We start from the raw sequence: 13,604 nt of genomic DNA, 5'->3' as shown, positions 1-13,604 counted from the left end.
AAAATTACAAAAATAAGCCATTAAACTTCAAATAAATCGAAAAATTTCAAATAAATTCAAAATTTGAAATTTAAACTCATGAACATTCTGGAAAAATTCCATGACACTCATAATGTTCAAAATCTTAGGTTAAAAATTTCGAAAATTTACCGGAAAAACAAAGTTGCGGTTTATCGATTTTTTAATAAAATAATCATAAAAACATGGAAAAATTATTTTCACTAACTTTTCAATTTTCGATCTGAAAAAGATAATAAAATGCAACATTAGACATTTTTCCTAAGTCATAGATTATGTTTTATTAATTTTCCACTAATAATGTCACTATTTATGCTATTTTTCTTCAAAAATTCATAAATCATGCAAAAAGACTTCTTTATAGCCAATTATTTTACACACATCTTGTAAAATTGCATGTGACAACACATTAATTTTCTATGACCAGATTCGAAATTTAACTCATATTAACCTATTTTTCACTTAAAACCGAATTTAATAATGAAAAATTTATTTTTCGAGCATAACAAGTCCAAAAATTATGAAAATTTACAGGTTATCTCAAAATAATATATGTGACAACATATCCAGAAACCAAGTGAAAATTCGAAGTATAGCTATTTTTAGACCAAAAATGACATTTTTACTCATAAAATCACATTTAAATGCCATTATTGTAAATTATGAACAATAAAAATCCGAAAAATTAACCAAAATATCCTAAAACACTTTAGGACCAGAAATATTAACATGCATGTAATAATTTCGTGATATATCATAATAACACAAATTTTACAAGTTTTATTTGTTATTCTTATAACTTGGAAAAACTTTTAACCAATTTGCATGCAAACAACCGTGGCTCTTGATACCGATTGAAGGAAATGTAGATCTATATACATACTAACATACTCATATATGTCGAAATTAATTTGTCATAAAATTAAATACGGATTTTATGCATGCAAACAATATAATAAAAGAGAAGAAATCATTTTCTTACAATGAAATTTCGGTTCAAATGGGCACAAAAGAAATCTCCTTTTCTTTTGTTCTTGAGCTTTCCTTTAATGGAAGAACAAGATCCAAGTGTAGGATCTCTCCTTAGGAATAATACCCAAAGCTTAACTCTTAATCTAATTAATATTGTTTGAGCTAGTATAATATTAATCTCATGAAAAATGAACCAAAAATTTGTTTGGTTTAGACTCCTAAAACCGGGTAGGAGATGTGGAGAGGAAGAGTATTATTTTTATCTCTCTAAAAATAATTTTACATGGTTGAATGAATAATAATAATCACCCACACATACATATGGTGAATAATAATTATTTTAAGTAAAAGAACTCTTGTTCTTTTCTATGTAGAACCGATTGGGAGGGAAGGAGAGCCCAATGCATGGGCTAATTTTTCTACCCAAGAAATGTAGGCTTGCATGGCTACACATAGGTAGATCATCATTGTGTTTTCTCTTATTAAAATAATTAACACAATTTTTCCACTAAAACCCTCTTAATATTTCGGTACTTATAAAATGGAAAGTCCATTTTATATTTTGTCATTTGTCAATTTTGTCACATGTTACATGTTACATGACATGTAACAATGCAATGTATTTTTATCATATTAAAAATCAACGTATTAATAAAAATACGTCATATACAAAAATCGACTTAGTAATTCATAATTACTTATACCAAAATATTTTACCAATTTATAAATCATATTTACAATAATTCATTCAATTCCGATTGTTTCTTTAAACAACAATTTCATCCGAGTAATGAAACAATTCGATTACTCAGACCGTATCTCATTTAATCATATTTCAATTTGATACGTAAATTTTACTTCCAAAATCGTCCGTCAATTTTTCAAGTAATTTAATTAACTCGTAACATTATACGATTAATTAAATGATCAATTAAGAGTATTGCCCTATAGGTATGACCTAGGGGGTCAACTGATCACCACCGTCACACGACAAGAATGTCAAACTCTAGTCGACCAATCATTACCGATATATGTTGACCGATTGTGATAACAAAATTACTTCCCAATTGTATTCTTTAAAATGAGATTTAATAATGATATTTAAATCACATGATCGCACTATTGTTGAGGACACATTTCCCAACAAAAGGTTCTAATTAGATAATAACACACATAATCGGCTTGAGCTAGCTGGAGAGTTCAATTCTAGCTATAATAATGGGTATGGGGAAAAATTTTCAAGGCATCACAGATTTGTATGACAATATACAGGCGAGTGAGATAATCTGACCTCGTTGATAGTTGCCATCGGATTAGGACGAGTGACAATTTCCAGCATATACCTCATGATGTAGTAACCGCATTCTATAGCACTTGGCTGACGAGCACACTAATAAAACAACATGACGACGAATTAAACCAACACACTTTGTAAATTAAACGTAATATAAATGAGTCTACTATTGCATATCAACAACTTACATCAACTTTCACCCATTGCGGTGCTTGAGAACTCTTCCTTGACCCACCCGTGTAGCCGTATGCTCTTACAGACCTAATATAAAGTTTCCAACAAAAAATTATCAGCCAAGTTGAAAAGTGTTCTTTCAATGAACATCTTGCATATCAAGAATAACTACTAAGTCGAACTTACGTATTAATTAAAGTTCTCAACATTGAAGGCACAGAATTCCCGATTGAATCGAACCAATATACTTGATTATGCTCAACGATGTCAATTACAACAAGCATCCAAAGGATCCCTATAAATAATCAGTCAAGTAATCAAAATAATCAAACTGTTGACACTTTTGTTTTACATAAGGGTGAGTACTTACTCTTTGTAATATGGGGCAATGTAAATATGGCTTTTCTTCTTTTTCATCCAGTTTGAAATATATGTTCTTTGCTCCCTCTCGATTCAAGGTGCCTAGTTGTGAAGTCATTTCTGGACATAAGAATCCATATGTTTTCATGTCACAAACGCTAGACAAGTACCTGTAACAATATATGTAGAAGTATAACCAAAGATGTACTTCAAATCATCATCTGCTCCAATGTAAAACTAGCTATGAGATGCTAACTTTAAATTCGGAGTCAATACATACCCAACAAAAGTCTGAATGACTGGAAGGGAGATCTTTTCCATGTTCAACAATGCAGTAATGTCCTCCTTGGCGAGTCGCAGCCTTCGCTCACGTCCTACAACATCCTCGCTCAATTGCACATCCGTTACTTGAGTTTCGCCCATCATACTAACTACCTTGGACAAGAATCGTCTAGAATCATATTTTTGTTCCAAAAGTGCTTTCAAAGTATTGTTTGAACCAGCCACTGGATCATTTGTTTTACTTTTAGCACTTTCTACTTTTTTGGAATTAGTACTCTCATCAACTCTCTTCCGCTTTTTGCATTTAGTCTTACTCATCACTGACTTTTCTCCCTTGTACTTCATGGTTTTTCTGAGATTCCTGGAAAGAAAAAGACGCAAACTGATTACTCACTGACAATGTAATTTTCAGTATGGTTCAATCAGAACCAACTTTTATGTGTTGAAGACGGGGTAAGATAAGGCTAGTCATATAATGTAACTTCAACTTTAAAATGACATCCATACCTCTAAGTAGCGCAAACTGACTAAGTTTCTCGGCCATTGAACAAATGAACCAATTGCCTCACCAATAGTAAAATGTTCTTCAGTTGGTAGAGGTAATGGTGTGTCCTCCATATATTCTATAACAACGTCAATGCATACCCTTAACTCCTCTGCTCCAAAGGCTCGACCGTGACATGTTGATGCCTGAGTTGGGGCCTTGAATACTCGTCCAAGTGCGACCTTCTTCAACTGCGTATCTTTCACAGCTAGCTCGCATTCAACTCCCTGAGGAACAACATCACAGCCAGCATAAAAAAACAAGCTAAGGTCTGCCCTAGCTTAATTAATACACTTGAAATCAACTTAAGGAATTGCATAACAAAGAATCAGAATGATTTTACCTTCTCAGGTATGTCAGCAAATGGGTCAGGGTCATGGTTAACATTATCATAACTACCATTCCCACTTTTGCAATTCATCTCAACCTCAACCTCAGCATCTCTGCCTTTGTCTTTTTCAACCGAATAACTAACATTCCCATTTGTCCGTTGCTCCACCATCACTTCTATATCTTTATACATTTACGCCTCACTTGCTCCGTGACTTGCTCTGTGATCTCATGAGTAAGCTTCTCCACAAACTCCTTTGACATAACTCCCTCACTTCGACTCCTTTTGCATTTGCCAAAATATTGCTTATGCCCCACTCGACCCCCAACACCTCTTACACGACCATAATGCTCATCAGTTCCTAGTGCTTTTGTTAATTCATCAACTTTTCCACTAGGTACAAACTCCCCTTTCTTGACCATTTCATTCACCATTTTCTGCAAATAAAATATCATTATTAGCAGAAAAAACAAAAGAAATTAGTTGTAAAAATTCCTTAAAACAACAAAAAAAAAAGAAATTTGTTGTAAACAAAATACTCACAAGGTCTTCTATTTTTTTTTGTCTCAGAATTTAAACATTCACCATCTTTGTCTACTCTTCCCTCTATCCATAGGTCACCTCTTTTTAAAGTAGTTTGGGATTGACTACTTTCCCCTGAGCCGTCGACCTCATCACCACTCTCCTTTTTCTTTCTTTTCTTTGAGTTTTTTTTTCCAATTTCCGCCTTGTGTTCCTATATCCTCCACGAGACATCCTGTGGGGGTATTTGTTCTTCAACGCCTCTCAAAGACCAATCTTACTTATAGCCTGAAAAATTTTAAATTACTTATCAAATATGATAATATTATTGCTAACTAAAAAATTAAAAAATATACTACATGTTAACTACTCACCTGAAATTCTGCCGTCATACGCTTCTCTTTAAACCTTTTCCATACCTCAGATGTAATGTAAGGATACTTCTTCGTCGGATCAGTCTCAACAGGCAGCTTTCTTTTTTTAGGAGGTTTTCGGTACACATACAACGAAGTCAACTTTGACTTAAAGTTTGTCCATGTAGTATTGGCAATGCTGATAACTTGTTTCTTCTTCGTATCTGGAACGTTGAAAATTGTCTGCAAAAACCAAATGGCAGGTTGTAACAGTCAGTTCTTCAGTAGTGGAAAAGCTGTAAATCATACACATAATCTTCCCAAAAATTGTCTACAAAAAGCAAATGGCGAGGTTATAAGATGCGATGGGTTCGATCGATTGCCTTTTTCTTTCTCTTTCAGTATGTGTATGTGTTAATAAAAAGGTCTTAAGATGTAGTGGGTTCTTACCAAAACCTCTTCCCAAATCTTCAGCTTAAGATCCTCACCTACATGCTTCCATGTAGGAATATCAATCGGCACTTTTGCGCATCCCATTAGACCAACAGAAACTCGTATACTTAGCACCAATTTTATCAATTGGCTCACCAGCTTCATCAAATTGAACATCAAGTTTTATCCCTTTATCACGTAATGCTGTCAATTCCTTCATAAGTACTACGCTTTTGCTCTTTCTTTTAGGGGCGAGATCTTGGCGATTCTTGCGAAAGAAGACATCCCGACTGCATCAAGAAATGGCGGCAAATATTATTAAACAATGCAGGATACTTGGTTTGATAGAATTATACTTGTATAAAAATAAAGTAATGTTAAAATGATGGAGGAAACTATGAGGGAAAGAGCATTCGATAAATTAACTTCAATGTGTCCTTGCTAAAGACAATGGAACAAGCAAAACATATGAGGGTGCAAAAAAAAAAAAAAAACATAAGCAGTCCCGCTTTTTTTACAAAACAGATCGTAAAAAGGTAACTAGATAAAAATCATCTTCTACATAAGCAGGTCTATTATTCCCATAACCCTTCGTCATGATCATCTCGTAGATAAAAATCATCTACATCTTCGATAGTGGTAGAAGACGGCAATCCGAAAGAAAAAGGAGGCAATTCGTCATCCACTTCATCCATGACTTCTTTACCCACAAACTTCTTCTTACCATGAAGAACAATCGACCACTTTTCATCCGCTGGATCTTTAATATAAAATATTTGTTTGGCCTGACTAGCCATAATGAATGGCTCCGATTTATATCCTTCACGTGCTAAATCTACCAATGTGAATCCCATCTCATCTACTCGAACACCCTTATTACGATCAACCCACATACAACGAAAAACAGGTATCCTAAACTGAGCATAGTCCAGCTCCCAAATTTCATTAATGACCCCAAAATATGGCTGAGCATCATAAGCAGGTGTATTATCTTTAGCACTAGGAACACTCATTGACATAGCCATCAAAGCTATTCCACTATTTTGCATAGTACTTCTATCATCTTGAGCCTTAGTGTAGAATGAATACCCATTGATGTCATAACCTTGATAAGATAACACGTTCAAACCAGGTCCATGGGCTAACCACCTTACTTCCTCGGATACTTTCTCACGGTCATTTTCCAGCTCAATATCTACTTCATTAGTAAACCATTTAAGAAATGATCGATTATGCTCCATTGCTAACCACCTTTCTCCCTTAGAAGGATTTTGTTCACTTAGAAGGGTTTGATGCTTCTCTAAATACGGATGTACATCGACCATGTGTTGGAGAATATAGAAGTGTGCCTGGTCAAGGGTATCTCGGTTAATAGTGACTACGGCTTTTCCCAGCGTACCTTGTCCCTCTATTCTTCCTTCGTGTCGAGATGTCGGAAGGCCAATAGGTTCAACATCTGACAGGTAGTCAGTTACAAACTCTAGCGCCTCTTCTGCCACATACCCCTGAATCATGCACCCTTCTGGCCTATTTTGGTTTCTTACGTAGCCGCCTAAGGGTTTCATATATCGCTCAAATGGATACATATTTCTTAAAAATACTGGTCCACAAATTTTAATTTCTCTCACCAAATGTACTACTAAATGCTGCATTATATCGAAAAAGGAAGGAGGAAAAAATATCTCAAGTTCACACATAGTTATAACAACATCTCGTTGTAATGTATTCAAGGTATCTGAGTCAACAACTTTGCTAAATATTGCATTGAAAAAATAGCAAAGTCTAGTAATAGCTCCTCGAACATGATTAGGCAGAACTCCACGAAGAGCTACTGGAAGTAATTGTTGCATTAAAGTGTGACAATCATGTGATTTCAATCCTACCAGTTTTAACTCTTTCAAAGACACAAGATTTCTAATGTTCGATGAATAACCTTGCGGAACCTTCACCCCATGTAAACATTCACACACACTTTTTTCTCCTTTCGTGACAAAGTTAAACAAGTCAGGGGTAAATAGGTTCTTGAACCTCTAATTTGTGGTGCTAATTAAGTCGTATCTTTTGTGCGACCATATCTTCTCTAGCTTTGACACCATCCTTACTTTTACCAGGGATGTTGAGAAGTGTACCAATGAGGCTATCACACACATTTTTCTCCACGTGCATGACATCAATACAATGTCTCACGGACAAATGCTTCCAATATGGTAAATCCCAGAATATGGACTTCTTTTTGTATAAGGTCCCATTACTTGGCTTCTTATATGGTTTTCCAAAATTATTTTCAATGTTTTTCACTTTTTCATAAACCTCTCTCCCACTTAAAATATTTGGAGGGTTTCTAAGTTCTTGTTTCCCATTAAAAGGCTTCATTTTTTTCTATAAGGGTGTGAATAATGAGCAATCTTCGATTACAAAGGTACACATTCTTTCCCCCATGAACTAAACGGTCAGAAATTGTATCCTCCTCACAAATTGGACACGCTTTAGCCCCTTTCACAGTATAACCAGAGAGGTTGCCGTAAGCCGAGAAATCATTAATGGTGCAAAATATCATGGCACGTAAGTTAAAAGTCTCACCATGATAAGCATCATATACCTCTACCCCTTCATCCCATAATAACTTCAAATCATCAATCAAGGGTTCTAGGTAAACATCTATATCATTTCCAGGTTGCTTAGGCCCCGAAATCAGTAGCGACAACATAAGATATTTACGCTTCATGCATAACCAAGGAGGGAGATTATAAATTGTTAGCAAAACCGGCCATGTGCTCCACTGACTACTTAGACTACCAAACGGATTCATACCATCAGTACAAAGTCCAAGCCTTAAATTTCTAGCCTCGGATCCAAATTCAGGAAACAAATGATCTATTGTTTTCCACTGTGTTGAATCAGCTGGATGACGAATTTTGTCATCTGAAATTCTACCTTCAAATAAGTGCCAAATTAAATTTTTTGCATCTTTTACATTTGCAAAAATTCTTTTAAATCTTGGGATAATGGGAAGATACCACAAGACTTTAGCTGGGACCCCAATATTTTTTTTGGATTTTTTTTCGGCAACTTGTAACGTGAAGCCTCACACTTTGGACATTCATTTAAATCTTTATAATCTTTTCGATACAAAATGCAATCATTAGGACATGCATGTATCTTTACATAATCAACTCCCATTGGACACAAAATTTTCTTAGCATCATAGGTACGCTTAGGGAGTTCATTGCCATCTGGTAAAATCTCACTCAACAATTGAAGCAAACTTGTGAAACTTTTATCACTCCATCCATTTTTCGCCTTTAAACTATACAATTTTAAAGTTGCAGATAGGCGTGTCAAACTTGAACCTGGGTATAGGGGTTTAATTGCATCACCAGCTAGCCTATCAAACATCTCTACTTGTGTGGGGTCTTCAGTGGATTGTTTCAAATCATTAATCAGGTCGTCTACTCGATCAAAATTTTCATCAAAACCATCTCCCTCAATGTCGCTATCATCCTCTAAATTACTACTCAAGGTAGGCAACACATCCTCCCCATGCCAAATCCACCTTGTATAACTTTTGTCAATACCATTACATAAGAGGTGACTTTTCAATTCTTCAGAATCAAGATACACATTATTCCCACATTTAACACATGGACAATAAATTTCTTCAACATTCTCCGCATTATTAATAGCAACTCTAACAAAATGTTCAACCCCTTTCCTATATCTAGGGTCCAAACGGTCAACAAACATCCAATCCACGATCCATATTCCCAATCTCCGTATATATTCAAGATCCACTGCGATAGTTTATAAGGTTAAAAGGTTATTATTGAAAAGTTCAGACGAATAATTCAAAACTCGAGGCATTAATCGGCTAAATACTTAACATCAACTCCATAATTAACAATCCACTGATAATTATTGCACACTTCTAACACTTAGCTTCTAACACTTAACGATAATTTGATGCACATCAAAATCCTTTCTACGATCGAAAGCATGACAATGAGAGGGTATTGCGGTCGAGGCAATTGCGATGAATCGTCAACGCTATTGACTGAACAGCTACTAAGTGCATCAAAATTGGCATGGGGAGGATGAATGAACAAATAAACCGGTGATTTTCTTAATCCATACTATCGCCATGAGTAAATAGCTTGTCTATCGCTTTATTGATGAATAACACTACTAAGTGCGTCAAAATTGCACTCTTCTAACACTTCCCCTAACACTTCTAACATCTCACCCAAAGCATAAATTGATCAAAATTGCGTACACTTCTAACACTTTGCCTAACAGAAACACTTCTAACACTTCTAACAATCGATTAATCAGGCATGCATGCAGTAAATTGATCAAAAGTGCATACGGTAACATCTCACCCAAAGCATAAACCCCCAATTTGAAATAATTAATAGGTATCAAAGATAAACCCCCAATTTGATTATCCAAACGTCATTTTTTTAAGCATAAACCCCAATTTTATTATAAACCCATAATTTATTCTTCAATTAAAATTGAAAACATATCACACAAATGACAAAATCCAAACATGCATGCAGTAAATTGATAAAATTAACAAAAAATTAAGCCTTAAGTAAAAAAGATCGAAAAATACCTAATTATGGTGAGGGGTGACAACGCGAGATAACAGCACAGGGTGGTTGACGATGAGCGCCTGGTGGTTGACGAGCGCCTGGTGGTTGACGTGCGCCTGGTGGTTGAATGAATTTGATGAATTTGATGTGAGGATATTGAATTGTAAATTGATATGAGGGAGGATGAAGGTATGAATTGTGTATACTGACACAAAGAGGGATTAGGTTTATTAAAAATTGTTTTTTTTTTAATTAAACATGAAATTATATAAGTGAAAGGGCGGTGAGGCAAATTTTTTGCGCGCTTATAATTTCAACATATATGTACATCGGTTAACTTTTATGTACGATGTACTTGATTATCATAAAGACATGGGCTTTCTTAAAATCCCATGTCCATTAAAATCAGAAATAATGGACATCAGTTTTGTTACTCAACTGATGTACATATAATTATAAGTACATCAGTTTTTTGCAAACAACTGATGTGTATAATTTGTACATCAGATTTTTAAATAATCAGATGTCCATCAACTGATGTCTGTAGCGAGTTTTGTAGTAGTGCCAGTCTTGTCTGGAATACTTGCGAAATGGGCAATGTTGCTTAAGCAGTATGACTTGGTGTTCGTGCCTCAAAAGGCTGTGAAAGGTCAAGCTATCGCCGACTTCTTTGCTGATCATCCAAAGTGCCAGTGAGTGGGAAATTTCGGATGACCTCCCGGAGAAGAAATTTTCTACGTGGACGTTCTACCTCCATGGCGGATGTACTTTGATGGTGCTTTGCAAGGCAAGATGGAGCTCGAGCCGGAGTTGTGTTTGTAACTCCACAAAATCATCTCATGCCATATGCCTTTACACTTACTCGATTGTGCACGAATAATATGGCAGAATACCAAGCTCTTATACTCGGCCTTCAAATGGCGATTGAAATAGGCGTCAGGGATATGGACATCTACGGAGACTCAGATTTAATGGTCAACCAAGTCCTTGGTGAATATGAAGTGAAAAAGGAAGACTTGATTCCCTACCATCAACGGGAATTACAACTGCTGAATCAACTTGACGGCATCCATGTTGGTCATGTACCAAGGAGTGCCAATAAGTTGGCGACGCGCGCTGCTAATCTTGCGACCACTTTGGCACTGGGGCGAAGAGTCTATGCAAGTCCCATCTGCAACATTGGGCGATATCTTTGCTTGAAGGAGAAGAAAATGTAGACACAACCAACATGATATACGTCTACACAGCTGATGAAGATGATTGGCGTCAACCTATCATTGATTTCTTGGACCACCAAAAATTACCTGATGATCCCAGACACAAGGTGGACATACGTCGAAGTGCTCCAAAGTTTATTCACTATAAAGGGACGCTCTACAGACGTTCTTTCTCAGGTCAATGGTTGAGGTGTCTAAGCAAGGACGAAGTTGTTGAAGCAATGCATGAAGCTCACTCTGGAATTTGTGGCGCTCATCAATCTGGGCCTAAACTTCATGATCGCGTAAAGAGATTGGGGTATTACTGGCCAACCATGGTACAAGATTGTATGGACTTTGCGAAAAAATGTGAACCTTGTCAGTTCTACGCAAACTTCATACACCAACCGCCGGAGCCGTTGCATCCTACTGTTTCTTCATGGCCCTTTGAAGTTTGGGGACTGGATGTTGTGGGACCTCTTACTCCAAAGGCCTCAAATGGACAAGAGTATATCCTCGCTGCCACTGACTACTTCTCAAAATGGGCAGAAGCCATTACACTACGGGAAGTGAAGAGAGAAAATGTTGTGGACTTTATACGAACCCAAATCATCTACAGATATGGTGTACCTCAGTGTATCACAACTGACAATGGAAAACAATTCTTCAATCATCTGATGACAAGTCTGGGAGAAAAGTTCAAGTTCAAACAATACAAGTTATCCATGTACAATGCTCCTGCAAATGGTTTGGCTGAAGCCTTCAACAAGACCCTTTGCAACTTGCTGAAGAAAGTAGTAGCAAAGTCAAAGCGAGATTGGCATCAAAGGATTGGTGAAGCATTGTGGGCATATCGTACCACATACAAAACACCTACTCAGGCAACTCCGTATGCATTGGTGTATGGAGTGGAGGCCGTGCTGCCTTTGGAGTTGCAGATACCTTCCTTACGCATTGCTATTTAGGAGGGACTCACAGATGATGAGAATGACAAGTTGCGATTTAGCAGAGTTGGAAGCTCTCGATGAAAAGAGACTAGAGGCTCAACAAAAGCTCCAATGTTATCAAGCAAGGTTGTCACGCGCATTCAACAAAAAGGTGCGCCCCCGTTCTTTCCAAGTGGGAGACCTGGTACTTGCAGTACAAAGGCCAATCATCACATCTCATAAACCCGTTGGTAAATTCACCTCTAAGTGGGATGGCCCATATGTGGTGCAAGAAGTCTACACAAATGGTGCTTATAAGATTGTTGATGAAGACGGTGTGCGTGTCGGTTCAATCAACGGAAAATTCTTGAAACGCTACTATTCTTGAAGCTCAACGTTGAAGCTCCTAAGCAAGAGTTTAAACTGCACATCAAAGCTTCTAAGCAAGAGGTTAAACGACATACCCAAAAAAAAAAAAAAAAAAAAAAATTCCTTCCATCTTTTATGAACTACGTCGGCTTGATCTTGTAAAGTACTTCGTGCTTTACAGGTACGTAGGCAGCTTGGGTGAGTGCAGCCACACTTCCAAACAAACATCATCCCTTTTTTTGAACTACGTTGGCTTGATCTTGTGAAGTACACCTCGTGCTTTGCAGGTACGTAGGCAGCTTGAGTGAACATATAGCTCGAGCGCAGCCACGCTTCCAAATAAAAACCATGCCTCTTTAAACCATGTTGTCTTGATCTTGTTAAGTGCAATTATATACTTTAGAGAAATGTACGCCATTGCTCGTAGAGACTTCTCAAAAATAAGTTGCAATAATCTGGGATGTATATCTTCTTCCTCATGTCGTTGACAAATCGCGCAATGTATTAACTTGATGCATTGCGTAGCCTCTTAGAGTCGACAAGTCAGGTACACTGCATGAACTCTCCTATGAGAGTAGCTCGCCGTTTTGTTCTTCCTGTCGACGAGTCAATACATTGTGTGACTCGGAGTAGCGCGCAGTCTCTTGTCTCTTACTCCTCCTGCAGTCGACGAGTTAGGTTCATTGCATGGTAACTCCAAAGAGAAACCAAAATGACCCATCTCGGATTAGCTCGTAGTCTCTTCATATCGACGAGTCGGTGTATTACATAATCCGGAGTAGGCTCCATCTCTTCATGCGGTTGGTAGGTTGAGTACATTGCAAGATAGCTCCCGGGAGAGTCAAAATGGTCCTTCCGAAATAATTTCAAATCATCATGCGGTCGACGGATCAGGTACATTGCATGATAACTCCAATGGAGAATCGAAATGATCCGACCGGAGTAATTTCCACATCTTCAAGCGGTCGACGAATCGGGTACATTGCATGATAGCTCCAAGGGAGAATCGAAATGATCCGACCGGAGTAATTTCCACATCTTCAAGCGGTCGACGAATCGGGTACATTGCATGATAACTCCAAAGGAGAATCGAAATGATCCGACCGGAGTAAATCCACATTGATCGATAAGCCTGATTTAAAGTAACAATATAACCTGCGCACAATGCTTCCAACAAACAAATGTACAAACAAGAAAGAAAGAGGCAACATAGACATATCGGGTTGGAATAATGCGTAT

General features: G+C 37.0%; 2 protein-coding genes across 2 annotated transcripts; both read right to left on the bottom strand.

Moving 5' to 3' along the window:
* Nucleotides 1–2,236: 2,236 nt before the first annotated feature.
* On the bottom strand, nt 2,237–4,146 carry LOC141648859 (uncharacterized). The gene is made up of 7 exons (XM_074457569.1): nt 3,988–4,146; nt 3,600–3,871; nt 3,099–3,461; nt 2,921–2,988; nt 2,645–2,753; nt 2,473–2,545; nt 2,237–2,380 (listed from the first exon to the last, which is right to left on the bottom strand). The coding sequence occupies exons 1-7, from the start codon at nt 4,144–4,146 to the stop codon at nt 2,237–2,239; spliced, it is 1,188 nt and encodes a 395-aa protein (XP_074313670.1).
* A 3,179-nt stretch (nt 4,147–7,325) lies between these two features.
* On the bottom strand, nt 7,326–9,174 carry LOC141648858 (uncharacterized). The gene is made up of 4 exons (XM_074457568.1): nt 9,159–9,174; nt 8,300–9,073; nt 7,708–8,216; nt 7,326–7,661 (listed from the first exon to the last, which is right to left on the bottom strand). The coding sequence occupies exons 1-4, from the start codon at nt 9,172–9,174 to the stop codon at nt 7,326–7,328; spliced, it is 1,635 nt and encodes a 544-aa protein (XP_074313669.1).
* Nucleotides 9,175–13,604: the final 4,430 nt, after the last annotated feature.

Source organism: Silene latifolia, chromosome 3, assembly GCF_048544455.1.
Source record: "Silene latifolia isolate original U9 population chromosome 3, ASM4854445v1, whole genome shotgun sequence".
Taxonomy (NCBI): domain Eukaryota; kingdom Viridiplantae; phylum Streptophyta; class Magnoliopsida; order Caryophyllales; family Caryophyllaceae; genus Silene; species Silene latifolia.
This window is presented reverse-complemented; position numbering and strand designations above follow the sequence as displayed.